This window comes from Cebus imitator, unplaced genomic scaffold (assembly GCF_001604975.1).
Source record: "Cebus imitator isolate Cc_AM_T3 unplaced genomic scaffold, Cebus_imitator-1.0 Scaffold76, whole genome shotgun sequence".
NCBI classification, from domain to species: domain Eukaryota; kingdom Metazoa; phylum Chordata; class Mammalia; order Primates; family Cebidae; genus Cebus; species Cebus imitator.
In genome coordinates, this window is record NW_016107391.1 from 1,321,666 (window position 1) to 1,342,933 (window position 21,268).

At 43.8% G+C, this 21,268-nt stretch overlaps 1 protein-coding gene across 22 annotated transcripts in view; it reads left to right on the forward strand.

The window, feature by feature from the left end:
- The window catches only part of LOC108307063 (protocadherin gamma-C4), a 190,619-nt gene that overhangs the window by 93,049 nt on the left and 76,302 nt on the right, over positions 1-21,268 (forward strand). Inside the window, exon 2 of one of the 22 annotated variants that reach the window (XM_017532220.2) lies at positions 28-183. The exons of 16 other annotated variants lie outside the window; for them this stretch is intronic. In XM_017532220.2, coding sequence (XP_017387709.1) covers positions 28-183 — 156 coding nt within the window. Of the gene's footprint in view, positions 1-27; positions 184-1,335; positions 4,842-5,489; positions 8,229-10,636; positions 13,292-14,805; positions 17,485-21,268 lie in introns of those variants that run through there. 5 more of the 22 variants (XM_017532214.2, XM_017532227.2, XM_017532215.2 and 2 more) reach the window with 5 other exon arrangements.

Sequence of the window (21,268 nt, forward strand, 5' to 3'; positions counted from 1 at the left end):
GCTTTCCTGCAGACCTATTCCCACGAGGTCTCCCTCACCGCGGACTCGCGAAAGAGTCACCTGATCTTCCCCCAGCCCAACTATGCAGACACGCTCATCAGCCAGGAGAGCTGTGAGAAAAAGGATCCTTTGTCTTTATTAGATGATTCGAAGTTTCCTATAGAGGACACCCCTTTGGTTCCAGTGAGTTTTATTTTATTTTTCCTCTTTGTCTCTTGTTTAAAAAGTTATGATTGGTTTTACTTTTAAGTTTGCAGCATGAGGGTGGAAAGTGTAAATGCTAAAACATTGATGAGTAGAATTTGATGTTTGTTCAGGTTTTTGTTTTTTTTTTAAATACCTTTTGGTAAAATTCACCTAGTCTCAATCAAGGCCTATTGTCATAAGGCTTTGTTATGATTAGCTCTGCAGAACCTTACAGTTTATTGTGTTGTTGAATATAATATTGGCAATTCCTAAGACAGACTTCCATACAGAAGTACCTGTCAATTTATATTTCCTCCTGGGTGGTCACATACCGAAACTCCAGCCCCTTAAGCAACCCTGTTGTTCTGAAGGCAGGTCTAGTAAGAATAGGTACATATCAGAAAGAAATGCATTATGGTCTCAGGAAATACAACCCAAATCCAAGATTACTCAATGCAGTTCTTCCCAAGGAGAAGAGCAATAGTCCTTTTTCAAACTTCATTTTATATATATTTCAATCTATACTTTGTGGTGATAGTTGCAGTTGAATATGCTTAAATTTTTCATCAACATTGAATTAATAATTTATTTATAACAATATATGCTTAGATTTTTCCAGTCCTGTTTATACCTGATAACACTGAAGCATCCTTTTTGCATATAACTCTCTAATTTTGCACTACTATGTGGAAGATATAGCATTTTAATTTAACTTTTATTGCTCAATAGGGATTCTAAAGAGGGTATAGAGGGTGAAATTAAAAACATTGGGGGCTCTGCTTTTGTCTTTTTTGTTAAATTTTCTAATTACTAAGGCTGAAAGTAAATATACATTGGGAAGACAGATAAATTTGTACATGTTCCCAATAACAGGAGCAAGAGATATATGATAAAGCTGTTTTGATGGCCCTTTAATGTATAGGAAGGCAAATACCTGAAACTCTGAAAACTCTGAAATTGAGAAGCAAAATAAACTTAGAGCCAAGAAATAAATGCCATTTCTGCAGATCAGAATATAAGCACCAACAACCACAGCTGTGAAAAAGGAAAGAATATATGCAAAGAAGTAGGGGAAATTATTCTAAACAAAGGATCAGAAGAGGTACTGATGAGTCAATTTAGTTCAATGAAGATAGTGATGCATTAGGTTGATTTCTTAATTTTATCACTAATATTCTACAAAATGTGGTGTATAAAATCAAAAATCATTCCAAAGTTTCTCAAGACCTTTATAAGACCACGAATTTTTTTCATGCCAGTCAACATTTGTTCAATAATAGGTCTGTGGAAGGAAAGCACACTCTTTAGGGTCACAATTATTAACTATGAAATCATTGAAACTATTATATTTCTGTTTATGAGTTTCAAAATTATTGTGCGTTCATCTCAAATAGTTCTACAATTTTGAAAAATACAGAGTTTTTTTAAAAACTACTTTTTGGACATTGTAGCTATTGTAAGAAAATATTTTAAAATATAAGTATTTAAAAGCAATACAGGACACCCTGTATGATGGTAATGTCTATGGCAATGGTTGTATTCCAGTACTTAAATGTGAAAGAAGGAATGATTACTTTCTAGCTGAATATAGGCTAGAATGGAAGGCAAAAAAAGTTTATGACTTATCTTCAGTACTTCCAGCTTAATGGATAATTACTCTTAAAAGGAGCAAGAATGATTGCCTCTGGATAGAGGAATTGGATAGCAATGGGCTATGGGATAGGAGACCTATACACCTTCATGCTATATTCTTTTGTGCCTTTTTAAATTTTGAAGAAAATATTCAAGATAGTAAATTTCCGTACATAAAAATATATGGTAGTATGACCAGTGGAAATATATTTCGTGATGTAAAGGGAATCACCGAGGAAGAAGATTCAAATATTTTGACTGCCAACTCGTATTTAAAAAAAAAAAAAATTATTGAAAGAGATGGAGAAAAGCCAAGCTGCAGTCCCACATGGAGCCTCTGGGCGCCGCTGTCGGCCAGTGCAGAGCAAGCGCTGACGCCCGGGATCCTTCAGCCTCTAGCCTGGAATCCCCTGTGCAGCCAACAGAGAGAAGAAAACCAGCTCACACACACAGGTTCCCGGCTGCGCAGACCCTGCCCAGCACACCGGATTCCCAGCCCCAAGACCCGGGACTGCTCCCGTCCTGGGCCGAATGGTCTTCTAGCGCGGTAAAGTGCACTTTCTCCAACTGGAAAAGCTAGGACCCAGCGAGAATCCGAGCGAACGATGGGAGGGAGCTGCGCGCAGAGGCGCCCGGCCGGCCTGCGGAAGGTATTATTTCTCTTGCTGCTGCCTTTGTTCTACCCGGCGCTGTGTGAGCCGATCCGCTACTCGATTCCGGAGGAGCTGGCCAAGGGCTCGGTGGTGGGGAACCTCGCTAAGGATCTAGGGCTCAGTGTCCTGGATGTGTCGGCTCGCAAGCTGCGAGTTAGCGCGGAGAAGCTGCACTTCAGCGTAGACGCGGAGAGCGGGGACTTACTAGTGAAGGACCGAATAGACCGTGAGCAGATATGCAAAGAGAGAAGATGTGAGCTGCAATTAGAAGCTGTGGTGGAAAATCCTTTAAATATCTTTCATATCATTGTGGTGATTGAGGATGTTAATGACCACGCTCCTCAATTCCAGAAAGATGAAATAAACTTGGAAATCAGTGAGTCCGTCAGCCCGGGGATGGGAACAATTCTTGAGTCTGCAGAAGATCCTGATATTAGTATGAATTCGCTGAGCAAATACCAACTAAGTCCTAACGAGTATTTCTCCTTGGTGGAGAAAGACAATCCTGATGGTGGCAAATATCCAGAATTAGTACTGCAGAAGACTCTGGACCGAGAAACGCAGAGCGCTCACCACTTGGTACTGACCGCCTTAGATGGTGGGACCCCTCCCCGAAGCGGTACCGCTCAGATAAGAATCCTGGTGATCGATGCCAATGACAACCCCCCAGTGTTCAGCCAGGACGTGTACAGGGTCAGCCTTCGGGAAGACGTGCCTCCAGGCACCTCCGTCCTGAGAGTGAAGGCCACTGACCAGGACGAGGGCATCAACTCAGAGATCACTTATTCCTTCGTTGGTGTGGCTGACAAAGCTCAGCACGTATTCTCTCTGGATTACACTACAGGAAACATTCTAACTCAGCAGCCTTTGGATTTTGAAGAAGTGGAAAGATATACGATGAACATAGAAGCAAAAGACCGAGGATCTCTCTCCACACGGTGTAAAGTAATTATAGAAGTTCTAGATGAAAACGACAACAGCCCAGAAATAACCATCGCGTCACTCTCTGATCAGATTATGGAGGATTCGCCTCCAGGAGTGGTTGTTGCCCTCTTCAAAACACGGGACCGAGACTCTGGGGAAAATGGGGAAGTCAGGTGCAGTTTAAGTAGAGATGTTCCATTTAAGATTCATTCTTCTTCTAATAATTACTACAAGTTAGTAACAGATGGGTCCCTGGATCGGGAGCAGACCCCAGCGTACAACGTCACCATCACAGCCACCGACAGGGGCAAGCCTCCGCTCTCCTCCAGCAAAACCATCACCCTGTATATCACTGACGTCAATGACAACGTGCCTGTTTTCGGACAGTCTGCCTACCTGGTCCACGTGCCAGAAAACAACCAGCCGGGTGCCTCTATAGCGCAAGTCAGTGCCTCTGACCCAGACTTTGGGCCCAATGGCCGTGTCTCCTACTCTATCGTTGCCAGTGACCTGGAGCCACGAACGGTGTCGTCCTACGTGTCGGTGAGCGCGCAGAGTGGGGTGGTATTCGCGCAGCGCGCCTTCGACCACGAGCAGCTGCGCTCCTTCGAGCTCACGCTGCAGGCTCGCGACCAGGGCTCGCCCGTGCTCAGCACCAATGTGAGCCTGCGCGTGTTGGTGGGCGACCGTAATGACAACGCACCACGGGTGTTGTACCCTGCGCTGGGTCCCGACGGCTCCGCGCTCTTCGACACGGTGCCGAGGGCCGCGCAGCCAGGCTACCTGGTGACAAAGGTGGTGGCCGTGGACGCCGACTCGGGGCACAATGCCTGGCTGTCCTACCACACGGTGCAGGTCAGTGAGCCTGGGCTCTTCAGCCTGGGTCTGCGAACAGGCGAGGTGCGCATGGTGCGTGCTTTGGGTGACAAGGACTCCGTCCGCCATCGCCTGCTGGTCGCTGTAAAAGATGGAGGACAGCCACCCCTTTCAGCCACTGCCACGCTGCACCTGGTGTTCGCGGATAGCTTGCAAGAGGTACTGCCGGACTTGAGCGATCGTCCCACATCCTCTGATTCTCAGGCTGAGCTGCAGTTTTACCTGGTGGTGGCCTTGGCCTTGATTTCTGCGCTCTTTCTCCTCGCGGTGATTCTAGCGATTGCTCTACGCCTACGACAGTCTTTCAGCCCTACTGCAGGGGGCTGCTTTGAGTCAGTTGTCTGCTCCAAGTCTGGACCTGTGGTTCCCCCCAACTACAATGAGGGAACTTTGCCCTATGCCTATAATTTTAGTGTACCTGGGGATCAAATGAATCCAGAATTTAATTTTCTCACGTCTGTTGATCTTTGTCCAGCCACACAAGATAACCTCAACAAAGATAGCTCTTCCGTGCTACTGGCTAGCATTTTAACTCCTGGTTTTGAAACAGATAAGAAGATTTTTAAACAGGTAAGTATTTAAAAATGTATTCAATCCTTTTTATATTACAGTATGCCAATATATTTCAATATAGTGATATTACTTTAAGATTCTAGATAACTCCTTCATAGGGCCCCCAAAATATAGGTGAAATTTATGGTTATCATTGTTAAAAGTTTAAATAAAATGCCTCTATCTTCCTACTACTCAAAGACATTTTAAAGCAAACTACATGGGTAATCTCAGATAAAACTTTCATGAAATAAAATACTTTTTGGTTAAAAATATAAAATACAGGTATACTTTTACGCCATGGTATTTTAATTGAAATCCTGATGCTACTCAATTTTTCTTAAGTGTTTCATGTTCATTTACTCAATAAAGAAACACTTGTAATAATTATGGTTAGGCATCCTACGTGATGATTTTATAGGGACCGTGTTATTCTACTTCCAGAAATGTCGCTCCTTTCAGTCGGTAAAAATCAGTTGGAACCAACTATAACCTGCAAGTTTTCAATTCCAGTAATATTTTTTGAAAACGTCTTAAAAATTAGGCAAGCCCTTTATTAAAAGGAGTAATTATACTCCTTTCATGAGTGTTCTTGGTAAAATTTTTACATCACATTGTAATTGTTGTGTATAACCGTTTTAAGTTCTACAAATACGTGTGATTCACGACGAGGTGAGTAATCATTTCTCCGGGAATTTCTTAGTCGTTGCAATAATAAGAATGGGCTCTAGGCGCCGCTGTTCACCAATCAGGGAATGGGAAGCTGCGCGCTGTCTAGTCCCTCCCTCCTCCGCCTCTACCACACAAAGCGGAATGAGATGGATACTCGCAGATGCTGACACTGGAAACTTAAAAGTACTTTCCTTCGCTTTCTGATATATTTTGGATGCAGTCGGCCTGGGACTTCATAGATACATCAGCCGATTCACAACAAACTAGCTCCAGAAACCGCGGAATATCGGCTTAGAGCCTGTCATGGCGAATCGGCTACTGCGCCTGGACCGCAGTCGGCTGGTGCTGCTGTGCATTTTCCTGGGGATGCTGCGGGGGTTCCGGGCCAGGCAGATCCGATATTCTGTGCCCGAAGAGACCGAAAACGGCTCCTTCGTGGGCAACATCTCCAAGGACCTGGGGTTGGATCCCCGGGAGCTGGCTCAGCGCGGAGTCCGCATCGTCTCCAGAGGGAAGACACAGCTTTTCGCTGTGAATCCGCGAAGCGGCAGCTTGATCACGGCAGGCAGGATAGACCGGGAGGAACTCTGTGAGACGGTGTCCTCCTGTTTTTTAAATATGGAGATTCTCGTGGAAGACACCTTGAAGATTTACGGAGTGGAGGTGGAAATAAGGGATATTAATGATAACGCCCCCAGCTTCCAAGAAGAGGAAGTGGAGATAAAAGTTAGTGAGCATGCAACTCCTGGGGCGCGATTTGCTCTTCCTAATGCGAGGGATCCAGATGTGGGAGTGAACTCCCTCCAGAGCTACCAGCTCAGCTCTAATAGTTACTTTTCCTTGCAAGTGCGGAGCAGAACGGATGGGGCCAAAAATCCAGAACTAGTACTGGAGGAAAGCCTGGACCGAGAGAAAGAGGCTGCTCACCTCCTCCTCCTCACAGCTTTAGATGGAGGTGATCCCATCCGAAAGGGCGCGATTCCCATTCGTGTGGTGGTCCTCGACGTGAATGACCACATCCCAATGTTTACACAGTCCGTATATCGCGTGAGCGTTCCAGAAAATCTCAGCTCCGGAACTCGGGTGCTGGTGGTAAACGCGAGGGATCCAGACGAGGGAATCAACGGGGAAGTAATGTATTCATTTCGGAACGTGGAAAGCAAGGCTTCTGAAATATTCCAGTTGGATTCACAAACTGGGGAAGTTCTAATACGGGGGTCTCTGGATTTTGAAAAATATAGATTCTATGAGATGGAAATTCAAAGCCAAGATGGTGGAGGTCTCTTTGCCACCGCGACAATGTTGATCACTGTTGTGGATGTGAATGATAACGCTCCAGAAATAACTATCACCTCTTCTATTAATTCAGTTATGGAAAACTCTCCTCCAGGTACAGTCATTGCTCTTCTAAATGTGCAAGATCAAGATTCTGGAGAAAATGGTCAGGTCTCCTGTTTTATTCCTAACCACCTGCCTTTTAAATTAGAAAAGACTTACGGAAATTATTACAAATTGATAACAAGCAAAGTGCTAGACAGGGAGTTGGTCCAGAGCTACAATATAACATTGACAGCCACAGACCAGGGAAGCCCGCCTTTGTCTGCCGAAACTCACATCTGGCTGAATGTGGCAGATGACAACGATAACCCTCCAGTTTTTCCTCACTCGTCTTACTCTGCCTACATTCCCGAAAACAACCCCAGAGGTGCCTCCATCTTCTCAGTGACCGCCCTGGACCCGGACGGCAAAGAGAATGCCCTGGTCACTTACTCTCTGATCGATGACACTGTCCAGGGGGTGCCTCTGTCCTCCTATGTCTCTATTAACTCCAACACTGGTGTTCTCTATGCCCTACAATCCTTCGACTATGAGCAGTTTCGAGACTTACAACTGAGAGTGATAGCACATGACAGCGGGGACCCGCCCCTCAGCAGCAACGTGTCACTGAGCCTTTTCGTGCTGGACCAGAACGACAATGCGCCCGAGATCCTATACCCCGCCCTCCCCACAGATGGTTCCACTGGCGTGGAGCTGGCGCCCCGCTCCGCAGAGCCCGGCTACCTGGTGACCAAGGTGGTGGCGGTGGACAGAGACTCGGGCCAGAACGCCTGGCTGTTCTACCGCCTGCTCAAGGCCAGCGAGCCTGGACTCTTCGCGGTGGGGCTGCACACGGGCGAGGTGCGCACGGCGCGGGCCCTGCTGGACAGAGACGCGCTCAAGCAGAGCCTCGTGGTGGCCGTCCAGGACCACGGCCAGCCCCCTCTCTCGGCCACCGTCACACTCACCGTGGCCGTGGCCGACAGCATCCCCGAAGTCCTGGCGGACCTCAGTAGCCTCGAGTCTCCAGCTGATTCTGAAACCTCAGACCTCACGCTGTACCTGGTGGTGGCGGTGGCCGCGGTCTCCTGCGTCTTCCTGGCCTTCATCATCGTGTTGCTGGCGCTCAGGCTGCGGCGCTGGCACAAGTCACGCCCGCTGCAGGCTTCGGGAGGCGGCTTGACAGCTGTGCCTGGCTCGCACTTTGTGGGCGTGGACGGGGTGCGGGCTTTCCTGCAGACCTATTCCCACGAGGTCTCCCTCACCGCAGACTCGCGAAAGAGTCACCTGATCTTCCCCCAGCCCAACTATGCAGACACGCTTATCAGCCAGGAGAGCTGTGAGAAAAGCGAGCCACTCTTAATAGCTGAAGACTCAGCTATCGTTTTAGGCAAATGTGAACCGACAAGTAATCAGGTGAGATTTATTTCTCTGCCTCCTAATTGTTAGTATCTTGACTGAAGTCTTTTAAGGAGATGTTTTTTGAGCCTGTTATGAAAACTGGTTTGGGGGGGCATATATTTACTTCATATATATTTAGAGAAATATATGTGAGTTGTACTTTGCCTTTCATGAGATTACCATCATCTGTCAAAACGTTTTTGTGAAAGTCATTTTTCAGCCCTTGGAATATTTTCTTGTGATTTCAAAGGGGCAATTCAACTATGTTGGTTTGGTTTGGAGTAAGTTGAATTTTAGTATTATTTTTCTATTATCAGTCTATGAGGCTATCAATTTATTATATATTTTTGATACAAATTGATTTACAAACTTTTTATTTCAATTTCAATTCTGCAGTGCCTCCACTGATTTGTAGTTACATTCCACCATTATTTGTTATTACTGCTAATGTTCAAATTTTGATCCTGTTGATTTAATAACATGCTTCCTCTAGCTCTCTTTCTCACCTGTCTACACACACACACACACACACAAACTCATACATGTAAGCTTTTCTCTGAGCAATTCTATTTTGATTCTTGGTGGCTGGTAATATGCTTAGATCCTGTTGACTATTTGAACTTTTTCTCATTTCTTCATCCTATCAAAACAGACTTATTGACTGGCTTTTAAATACTGGATTTTCTTGGGAGATAAAATTTATATCACATTTTTTCTTAAGTTCTAGATATCTTTTCCATTACTGCAGTGAAGTTACAGTGACTGTTCTGAGAAAATAATTGAATTATTGAAATTTATTCTTTTATTTCCTTTTATTTTAGTTTCCTTTTATTCTTTTACTTTGGTGTCTGTGTTTGTATGTATGGAAGGTTTTTTAATGTAGTAAATCCACATATCAAAATAACTAGATTTTGATTCAGTGCTTCTCAAAAAGCTGTTTTCAAATGTGCTTAAGATGTCTACAGATTTATTCAAATAAAGTAGTTTGTGAATACATAAGATTGAAAGTAGGTATTTGGACTTCATGAGACTGATTTAGCTAGTATCATTCTGGCTATTTTTTGCTCATTTTCAGTATATCTGGGAGTCATAGATTCCTTCTTTCTTTCTTTTATAAGGTCATTCTTATGGCTAATAGTACATTCAGTTCTTGTATTCAGACCAACTTGTTATTGAAGCTTGATAGTTGCCGGACGTACATGTTATCTGAAGCAATGTCTAGCAAAGCCAAATGAGGAAATGAGACTTATCCAGGGTTTTTGATCACAGGAATCATTTCCATAATCAATTCAGTCAACATTCTCACATCACTTATAGATATTTGTCCCAAATTACTTACATATTTAATGTTCCCTTTCAAGTTTATTTTTCTCATTTAGGAATTTACCTTATGTCATTAGTTGTAAACTGACTATCTAGTGCTTGGACAAAAATAATTTCAATTGTAGGAAAGGCAAGTCATCCAACAGATGCCTAAATTGTCTTGAAGTCCAGAAAAATGTTAGGGTATTTTGAGCATCTGGGGCAGGATTTATACTTATGGAATTCCAAACTGAGAAAAATGATGTAAGGTATTGTACCTGGACTGGAATTAGATAAATAAATACAATATGAGGCATTTGGCTGGGAAAAGGAGATTGTTCCATATTTTAAAACCTAATAATCTAAACTAACTAGGAGCTTGCACCCAAGATCTTGGAGAACAAAAAGGAAGGGTTGGCTTTGAAACATGATATTAAGGTTGTTTTGATTTGGAGGTAGTGATAAAGTTCTGTTAAGGTATAACATATAGTCCCATTAAATAGAGGATAAAAATAAAATGCCCTCACATTTCATGTTATTAAATTCCTATGGCAACCTACTAGGCTATACCTTTATATTCTCTTTATGATAAAAGTGTAAAACACTTAATAATCCTCTTCAGAAACCTCTTTTATAAGTAACAAGAAAGATTTGGCTATCTTTATTCTGAATCTGCCCTATATAGCTTTCAGCGCTCCTCCAGTTTTCTCTGATAAAATAGGAGGAAAATTATGTGCACATCAGATTGAAAAAACTACTGCATATCATTTCATAGTGGTCAAAATTTTCCCATGCCGCTTGGTGGGGATGTTTTCCGCGTGGTTTTGGTTCTACATCAGGAGACAAGACTTTGCCTAGTTCTTCCAATATATGCATTGCTTCTGGTTAGGAAAACTTTTAACTTTTCTTTACTGGGTTAATGGCTGTTGTATAGGATCCTGTCTCTAAGGAATCTTCTTTTGTAGTAAACACTGGAAAATAATCACATCCAAAACTCATAAAGTGTCTAGTTTCCTATACATAAGTCCAACACATCTGTCTAAATTCTGAATCCTATTGAATTAGCAAAGGTTTCTGGCTGCAGTTTTCTAAATAGACTCAGAGCGCCGCTGTTGGCCAATGTGCTGCAAGAGCTGGAGCCTGGGATCTACCAGGACGACATTGTGCTTAGTCGCAGAAGCAAGTCGAAAGGCAGGTGGCCCAGACTTGGGCTTTCTGCTCCAGCAAATCTGATTCCGTAGGGATTGGAATGCCCTCAAACTGGAATCATTGAGTTTTCTGTTCGTGGAACTAAATATTTTAAAAGCAGTTTGCGAAACATTTTCTCTTAACATCGGAGACTGCAGCAACGCACGGGAAAGATGGGAAACAGGGTGAAGCAGAGAACCAGGGCCCGGCATTGGCAAGTACTCTTTCCTTTCCTGCTGCCTTTGTTCTGTGGGGCGCTCTCGGAGCAGATGAGCTACTCTATTCCAGAAGAAATGGTCCGGGGCTCAGTGGTGGGGAACCTTGTTGAGGACATGGAGCTGCATGTTCAGGATTTATTGGCCCGAAACCTTAGAGTTAGTGCAGAGAACCAATACTTTACCGTGAACACTGAGAATGGGATCATACTTGTGAGTGACAGAATAGATCGAGAGTCACTCTGTCCTCAAAATCCTCTGTGTGTCATACCCTTAGAGATTGTAGCAGAGAATCCTCTAAATGTTTTTCACATAAATGTGATGATAGAAGATATAAATGATAATCCACCTCATTTCCCCCAAAATAGCATTGTTTTACAAATCAATGAACTAGCAATTCCAGGCACTCGGTTTGGCCTGGAATCTGCTATAGATGCAGATGTAGGGCATCATTCTCTCCAGAGTTACCAACTCAGCTCTAATGAGCATTTCTCTCTGACGATGGATAAGACTGAAGGCAAGAACGCTCCAGAATTAGTGTTGGAGAAGCCCCTGGACCGGGAACAACAGAGCTTCCATCTCCTGGTCCTGACAGCAGTGGATGGGGGTGACCCAGTCCTAACTGGCACTGCTGCAATTCAAATTGAGGTCACTGATGCCAACGATAATGCCCCAGTTTTTAGCCAGGATGTGTACAAAGTCAGCCTTAGAGAGAATGTGCCCCCAGGCACCTCTGTACTAAAGGTGACAGCCTCTGACCAGGATGAGGGTATCAATGCAGAGATCACTTACTCTTTCAAATCCCTACGAGATGATATTGGAAATATGTTTGTGTTAGACAATCAAAATGGAGAAATTAAATTAAAAGGCTTTATAGACTTTGAAATTCGTAGCAGTTATACCATAAGCATAGAAGCTAAGGACGGTGGCGGCATGACCGGCGAATGTAAAATTATACTAGAAATCCTAGATGAGAATGACAATGCCCCAGACGTGGTTTTTACTTCGGTGTCCAGTTCTGTAACTGAAGATGCAGAACCCGGGACCGCGATCGCTCTGTTCAAAACACATGATAAAGATTCAGCGGAAAATGGAGAGGTCACATGCATCATAAACGAAAGAGTTCCTTTTAGAATCGAATCTTCCGCCAATAATTACTATAAGCTTGTAATAGATGGTACCTTGGATCGGGAGCGGACCCCGGAGCACAATGTCACCATCACTGCCACCGACAGGGGCAAGCCTCCGCTCTCATCCAGCACAAGCGTCACCCTACGCATTGGTGATGTCAACGACAACGCTCCGGTTTTCCACCAGGCCTCTTACATGGTCCACGTGGCAGAAAACAACCCTCCCGGAGCCTCCATCGCACAAGTCAGCGCCTCTGACCTGGACCTAGGGCTGAATGGCCAAGTCTCCTACTCCATTGTTGCCAGTGACTTGGAGCTGCGGACACTGTTGTCCTACGTGTCCGTGAGCGCACAAAGTGGGGTGGTGTTCGCGCAGCGTTCCTTCGACTACGAGCAGCTGCACGCCTTCGAACTCACGCTGCAGGCCCACGACCACGGCTCGCCCGTGCTCAGCGCCAACGTGAGCCTGCGCGTGTTGGTGGGCGACCTGAATGACAATGCGCCACGGGTGCTGTACCCAGCGCTGGCGCCCGATGGCTCCGCACTCTTCGATATGGTGCCGCGCGCCGCAGAGTCCGGCTACCTGGTGACCAAGGTGGTGGCGGTGGACGCAGATTCGGGACACAACGCTTGGCTGTCCTACCACGTGCTGCAGGCCAGCGAGCCTGGGCTCTTCAGCCTGGGGCTGCGCACGGGCGAGGTGCGCATGGCACGTGCCTTGGGAGACAGGGACTCAGCCCGACAGCGCCTGCTGGTTGCTGTGCGTGACGGAGGACAGCCGCCACTCTCGGCCACGGCCACGCTTCATTTGGTCTTCACAGACAGCCTGCAGGAGGCACTGCCAGACTTCAGTGACAGTCCTGTGCCCTCTAATTCCCAGACAGAGCTGCAGATTTACTTGGTGGTGGCCTTGGCCTTGATTTCTGTGCTCTTCTTCCTAGCGGTGATTCTGGCGGTCGCTCTGCACCTGCGATGCTCCTCCGGCCCCTCTGCCTGTGGTTGCTTTCAGCCTGGTCTCTGTTCTAAGACTAGACCAGGGGTTTCTCTCAAGTACAATGAGGGAAGTTTGCCTTATTCCTACAATCTGTATGTTGCCTCGGATTCTCAAAAAACAAGATTTAATTTTCTCACCATGACGCCAGAAATGGCCCCCCCACAAGATATTTCTAATGAAGCTTCTCTAGTAGCAAATGTCACTGAAGAGAATAACAAGATAAGCTCTAACTGTGTCGCTCCTACTCACGTGAGTTCCAATGAATGTTTTTCATTTACAAATGAGTGTGGTTTAATTTTCAAACCAATATTTTGGCAAGAAAATCTTAAACATATTATATCTACTATTGCCTCAGGTTCGTTTGTCTACTCTTAATATGTCCAGTTCCTTTCTCTGTGGGCCAGTAACTTCATTATTAGCTTTAATGTATTTTTGAAACATTTTAACCATTTTTACCTGAGACATTCTTTATACACACACACACACACGTGTGAGAAGTGAGTACTATGATACTGCTGTCATTGAGATATTTTAATTGAAGAATAAATTTTTTTTCTGTGATGTTTCTTGGGACATCAATACCTTGAGTATATAAGGCTTTTTCTTTCAACCATTAACTGTAGATTTCGAGGAAAATGCATGAGAAAATGCTTTTAAAAAATGAGATGAAGATCTCACTGTGTTGCCCAGCCTGGACTCAAACTCCTGGGCTGTGGTGATTCTCCCACTTCAGTCTCCAGAGTAGCTGAGGCTACAGTTGCCTGGCACTGGTAGAGGAAAAAAAGCTTAAAAAAATAAGAACATGGTAATTATTTGATAATAATATTCAAGTACCTTTACTTGTGATTCTTGTAATCTGAGCAAACACGATTTTATGTCTGATCTTTTCTCACAGCTACCTATATATTTCTTCCCAATAAATATATTATTTTGTTTTATGCCTATCAAACATCTTATCCTCACAGTATAAATATTTCCACTTATAAAAGTACAGTAGCCAGTTGTTTCTTAAGGAGAATTTTTTTCCTTATATTTTAATGGGCTTCCAAAAGTATTACCAGTAATTCTCAGTAATTACAATTAGGTCAGTTACCCAGGAAAAGGTAAGTCTGTAATGTTCTTTGGACTACCAATTTTCTTTTAACGGTTTCCTCCACCCTAAATATTTTTGAAATATAATGTATTAATAGAATCATGGAGTACTACCATTCTTTCCAGGTAATGCAAGTTGGAATGCTTCTACTTTATACTAAAAAATATTAATGTTTCTTTTTCACTTGGGTTTGTGTTAAGTGTGATTCTGATAATGTATACAATCACATATCTCATTTTTGGGTTTTCATATTATCATGAAAATTTGATTTTTAAGCGTTAAATGTCAACAACCTGGTAAACTAATTTTTCCATTCAGGATCATTCAAGGAATCTATTGAAAAATGTTTGCCCAAATTATAGCTGAATTAGAAAGTTTACTATGTTATATGATTTGTCAAAATGAGGAACTCCTAGGGAGACATCCCCCATAATAGGTGTATTGAAGGAACAATAATCTCAAAGCAGATGCACTAAAATTCTAAAATACAAATTATTGTGTATAGAAACTTCAAATTCATTTAAAAGCTCAGTGGGGAAAAAAAGCTCATTGGAAGAAAAAAAAAACCTCACTAAAGTTTCTACTAAAGCGAATACTGTAGATTTCCATCCCTTTTTGAAGAACAGTAGGTGGAGCTATTTAAGGTATAAAAACGAAATATCCTTTCTGGGAGTTCCAGATTGTGCAGTAATTGGTTACGACTCTGAGCGCCGCTGTTCACCAATCCGGGAGAGAAAAGTGGAGATCCTGCTCGCCTTGCACGCGCCCGAAGCACAAAGCAGATAGGAATGAACCATCTCTGGGACTATGAGGAAACAACGGAGGAGCTCTGACTCCCCAACTGCCCCATTCTAGGGGTGAAAGAACTGCTCCTGACTTCAGTGGTTAAAGGCAGAATTGAAAATAATTCTGGAGGAAGGTGACAATGATTCCTGCGCGACTGCACGGGGACTGCAAAGGGCTGGTCCTGCTGGGAGTTTTCCTGGGGACCCTGTGGGAGACTGGATGCACCGAGATACGCTATTCAGTTCCGGAGGAGCTGGAGAAAGGCTCTAGGGTGGGCGACATCTCCAGGGACCTGGGGCTGGAGCCCCAGCAGCTAGCGGAGCGCGGAGTCCGCATCGTCCCCAGAGGTAGGACGCAGCTTTTTGCCCTGAACCCACGCAGCGGCAGCTTGGTCACTGCGGGCAGGATAGACCGGGAGGAGCTCTGCATGGGGGCTGTCAAGTGTCAATTAAATGTTGACATTCTGATGGAGGATAAAGTGAAAATATACGGAGTGGAAATAGAAGTAAGGGACATTAACGACAATGCTCCTTACTTTCGTGAAAGTGAATTAGAAATAAAAATGAGTGAAAACGCAGCCACTGGGATGCTGTTCCCTCTACCCCACGCCTGGGATCCGGATATCGGGAAGAACTCTCTCCAGAGCTACGAGCTCAGCCCGAATACTCACTTCTCCCTGGTCGTGCAAAATGGAGCCGACGGCAATAAGTACCCGGAATTGGTGCTGGAACGCGCCCTGGACCGCGAAGAAAAGGCCGCTCACCACCTGGTCCTCACGGCCTCCGACGGGGGAGATCCTGTGCGCACAGGCACAGCGCGCATCCGCGTGATGGTTATGGATGTGAACGACAACGCACCAGCGTTTGCTCAGTCCGAGTACCGCGCAAGCGTTCCGGAGAATGTGGCCTTGGGCACGCAGCTGCTGGTAGTCAACGCCACCGACCCTGATGAAGGAGTCAATGGGGAAGTGAGGTATTCCTTCCGGTATGTGGACGACAAGGCGGCCCAAGTTTTCAAACTAGACTATAATTTAGGGATAATATCAACAATAGCGGAGTTGGACCACGAGGAGTCAGGATTCTACCAGATGGAAGTGCAAGCAATGGATAACGCAGGATATTCTGCACGAGCCAAAGTCCTGATCACTGTTCTGGACGTGAACGACAATGCCCCGGAAGTGGTCCTCACCTCTCTCACCAGCTCCGTTCCTGAAAACTCTCCCAGAGGGACATTAATTGCCCTTTTAAATGTAAATGACCAAGATTCTGAGGAAAACGGACAGGTGATCTGTTTCATCCATGGAAATCTGCCCTTTAAATTAGAAAAATCTTACGGAAATTACTATAGTTTAGTCACAGACATAGTCTTGGATAGGGAACAGGTTCCTAGCTACAACATCACAGTGACCGCCACTGACCGGGGAACCCCGCCCCTGTCCACGGAAACTCACATCTCGCTGAACGTGGCAGACACCAACGACAACCCGCCGGTCTTCCCTCAGGCCTCCTATTCAGCCTATATCCCAGAGAACAACCCCAGAGGCGCTTCCCTCCTCTGTATGACCGCCCACGACCCCGACTGTGCGGAGAACGCCCAGATCACTTATTCCCTGGCTGAGGACACCATCCAAGGGGCGCCCCTGTCGTCCTACGTGTCCATCAACTCCGACACTGGGGTACTGTATGCGCTGCACTCCTTCGACTACGAGCAGTTCCGGGACTTGCAAGTGAAAGTGATGGCGCGGGACAACGGGGACCCGCCCCTCAGCAGCAATGTGTCACTGAGCCTGTTCGTACTCGACCAGAACGACAATGCGCCCGAGATCCTATACCCCGCCCTCCCCACAGATGGTTCCACTGGCGTGGAGCTGGCGCCCCGCTCCGCAGAGCCCGGCTACCTGGTGACCAAGGTGGTGGCGGTGGACAGAGACTCGGGCCAGAACTCCTGGCTGTCCTACCGCCTGCTCAAGGCCAGCGAGCCTGGACTCTTCGCGGTGGGGCTGCACACGGGCGAGGTGCGCACGGCGCGGGCCCTGCTGGACAGAGACGCGCTCAAGCAGAGCTTCGTGGTGGCCGTCCAGGACCACGGCCAGCCCCCTCTCTCGGCCACCGTCACACTCACCGTGGCCGTGGCCGACAGCATCCCCGAAGTCCTGGCGGACCTCAGTAGCCTCGAGTCTCCAGCTGATTCTGAAACCTCAGACCTCACGCTGTACCTGGTGGTGGCGGTGGCCGCGGTCTCCTGCGTCTTCCTGGCCTTCATCATCGTGTTGCTGGCGCTCAGGCTGAGGCGCTGGCACAAGTCACGCCCGCTGCAGGCTTCGGGAGGCGGCTTGATAGGAGCGCCGACGTCGCACTTTGTGGGCGTGGACGGGGTGCGGGCTTTCCTGCAGACCTATTCCCACGAGGTCTCCCTCACCGCGGACTCGCGGAAGAGTCACCTGATCTTCCCCCAGCCCAACTATGCAGACACGCTTATCAGCCAGGAGAGCTGTGAGAAAAGCGAGCCCCTTTTGCTGTCAGGTGATTCGGTATTTTCTAAAGACAGTCATGCATTAATTCAGGTGAGTTTATATCAAAGTTTATACCAAATATTCTTTCTTTCTTCTTCTTTTTTTAATCACTCTGTCGCCCAAGCTGGAATGCGGTGGGACAATCATAGCTCACTGCAGCCTCAAACTCCTAGGCTCAAGCAATTCTCCCACCTTCGCCTCCAGTGTTAACGGGGACTACAGGCGCAAGCCCCCTCCCTGCTTTTTACTTTACTTTACTTTTATTTTATTTTATTTTACTTTCTTGTACAGAAAGGGATCTCACCATGTTGACCAGGCTGATCTGGAACCTGGGCTCAGGCTAGCCTCCTTCTTCAGCCTCCCAAAGTGCTAGGATTACAAGTGTGAACCACAGTGCTCAGCCCTATCAAATATTCTTTTCTGAGCCTGGAGAAATATATTCCTTAGTACATTTGGAATTTATAAAGCAGACATCAATAAATTTATACATATATGATGGACACCAACAACAATCCAGTCACTTTCCCTCATACCTTATTTATAATGATTTATATATTATGTACATATATATATTTTTATGTACATATATTTTATATAATACAATTTATTAACAATTTACAAATTACTTTGTTAATACTCCACATCATTTTCTAACTTATCAACGATAATGCTCTTTTCCCGCTTTTAATTTTTTGCTCATTGACCAAGCAACAGTTTTGTGTAGAGCATCTGATACCAACTGATCTGTTTAACTAGAGGGGAGAAATCTAATTCAATGGAAAATATAAATAAAAATATTAGTAAACTTTTATAAATAGAGTGGCTTTTAACTACACTTGAGAGTGCTAGCAAATTCATGAACTGAATTTAGTTTCTTTCATAGTGCAGTAGTTCTTTCTGCCATTGGGGATATATCCATTTATACTTTCTCAGTGTCCCAAGTCATTTCATGGTTTTAAGTCGTTCATGAACTTCCAAATATGATGAATTTATTTGTTCTGCATTTAAAATTTTATCACTTAAATATACAGTATACTGTATTGCCATGAGAAAAAACAGCAAAACAGGCTATTTTTCACTTCTTTTATGCATTTCAGCAATACAATATCTGTATGTGTTTCCAAGTTAGACATTTATTTTGCCCATTTCCTGTGCTAATGATATTAATGATGACTTTGTGTAATATTCAAAATAACAAAATGTGTTTTGAACACTTTTTTGGTACTGCGGCAAATTTGCAGTGATTTCCTCTGCTTTCTACATTAAATTCCCCATAACTTTTACAAGTATAGGAAAATTTCTGAAATGTACACTAAGTTATCTGAGAACTTTATGCTTATTGTAGAGTGCTTACAGCTATTGAATGCTAAAGTGTAATTAATACTCTTTGAAAAGAATTGCCTGATTTCTTGCAGTGAATTCTGTAATGGTGTAGGGAACCATAACATCCCAATTATTTTTCCTTTCTTCTTTGTTTGCTTCTTATCTACTTTGAAAGATACAATAGTTAAAACCCAAACTTAGAAAAGAGATTGGATGGAAACCACTTGGAGAATGAAAGACATCCAAGGGCTCTAAAATGAGGCAGTTGTTGCTTCTGAGACCAAAAACATGGCGGGGAGCGGGGAATACAGAGTGTGTGGTTCTGTTTGTCTGATTTTTTTAAAAGAAAGTATTTGAGTTCATCTAAAAATACTAAATTTCTATTTACATTAGTTTTCAAATAGAATTTAATAAGTACAGTATTCTATAGGTAATATTGAGAGAAAGAGGACAATTAACACTCCTTCCCCCACTGTCTTGTAAATGTTTATCACATGGCCAGTTCTCATATATAGTCAAATAGAAAGAAAGACATAATAGAAAAACAAATGATTTGGGAAGCTAAACTAACATGGTCTAATTATTCTAACCTCTGTTCACCTAACTTGATTTAGGAACAAATCATTGAGAGTTAGAGCATGAATAGTCAAGATCTTTAGACCATATCTCAAATATAAGTGATCTGAATCAACTCTGTTTCCAGTTTGAGCTGAATAGGCATTATTACATAGTTGTTCAATGAATGAATAAACAAATAATGTATTTTGGGGGTTACCAGATACCAGCATTCTGAATTTTCAGATGTATCATAGAAGGACAGCAACTTTGCAATTCCGTAACTTCTTAACTGTATCACCTTTAGCAAGTTATTGAATCTTTTGAGCTTCAGCAAAGTAGGAATAATCCTATTTAATTTGAAGGGTTGTGATGATGACTAGGGCTAAAAAAATCATCTGATTCACAACATGTAAGTAATTAACAGTAGCCATTTTTAGTGTTTAACAAAAAAAGGATTTATATTTTCAATGCCAGCACACTCGACGTCCTGTTGGGAAAAGTAATAATGATTTTTGTGCTTCTCCAGGTGGTACAATGGAATAATTTGTGGGTAGAAATAAAACTGTTCTAAAATTTTTTTGAAAGCTAGTTTAAAAATCTTAAGTGCCTAGGCACATTCTTGATTGAGAAGCCATAGTTTTCAGCCATAAAAGATGGACATATTTTTTGTATGAGACAATTTTGTGTGTATTACTTTTTCTTTGTCTGAACCATAGTGTAATCTAAACAAGGGTTCTATGAAACTTTATTTAATTATTTATTTTTGACATTGAGTCTCGCTCTGTCATCCAGGCTGGAGTGCAATGGCTTGATCTCGGCTCACTGCAACCTCTGCCTCCTAGGTTCAAGTGATCCTCCTGCCTCAGCCTCCTGAGTAGCTGGGATTACAGGCGCACACCACCATGCCTGGCTAATTTTTGTATTTTTAGTAGAGATGGGGTTTCACCATGTTGGTCAGGCTGATCTTGAACTTTTAACATTGTGATCTACCCGCCTTGGCCTCCCAAAGTTCTGGGATTACAGGCGTGAGCCACCACGCCCAGCCGAAACTTATTTTAAAGAAGCAGTTTACTTCAGTGGGATCTTAGATAATTTCACTGGAAAATGGATCACTGAAACCTGAAGGCTGATGACTGTTATTTGGTTTGGGCCATATAAGAATTGAAGCTAATGGCTTAGCTTTAGGATTTTTAGGATACTTGATGATAATTTAGGATTGATAATTAACATATTTCTTGATCGTTTTCTGAGACTAGCTGGGCAATGGGTTTGGATGTGCTTAGTTTCTTCTGATTCCAGTCATAAAATTATGTTAAGGACTTTCATTGGCTTCTTATGTGTATGACAGGTGAGTATGCATCATTTTATCTAATAAGTTAAAGTGTTCGGCTATAATTTAAAACTTGTAGCATCATTGTTTTATAGCACCTAAAATTGGAATGTAATTAGTCAGAGGACATTCTTCTATTACTTTCATTCCAGAAGTATTATGCTTTTTGAAGCAGCAATAGCCTAGGAATGTTGAGGAGACCATACAACTCATACATCACTTTTCAGTGAACTATAAGGCTAATGACAAATGAGCGAACTGTGTCAGTTCTCTTTGTGACATGTAACAGAGTATAACTATGATCATGATTGAATAGTTGTTGTGAAAAATCTGCTTTATCCTCATATAAGATGTTAGGTTCAAAAAAGCAAACACATAGTTTCAAAGGGATGTTGATCAAACTGATGAGTCTAAATCTCAAGAAAGAGACATAGTTATTCTCTAATGTTACACTTTGGCTTCACCTTTAAGAAACCATTCTTAATGGAAAATTACCAATAACAGGGCATACTGTTTAGGATGCATTCCTAAAATACTGATGGAAAAAGATAGCCAGCCTATGGCAAAGCTAATTGGAAAAAAATATTTTATAAAGGCTGAGACTTCTGGGTATCATATAGGAAG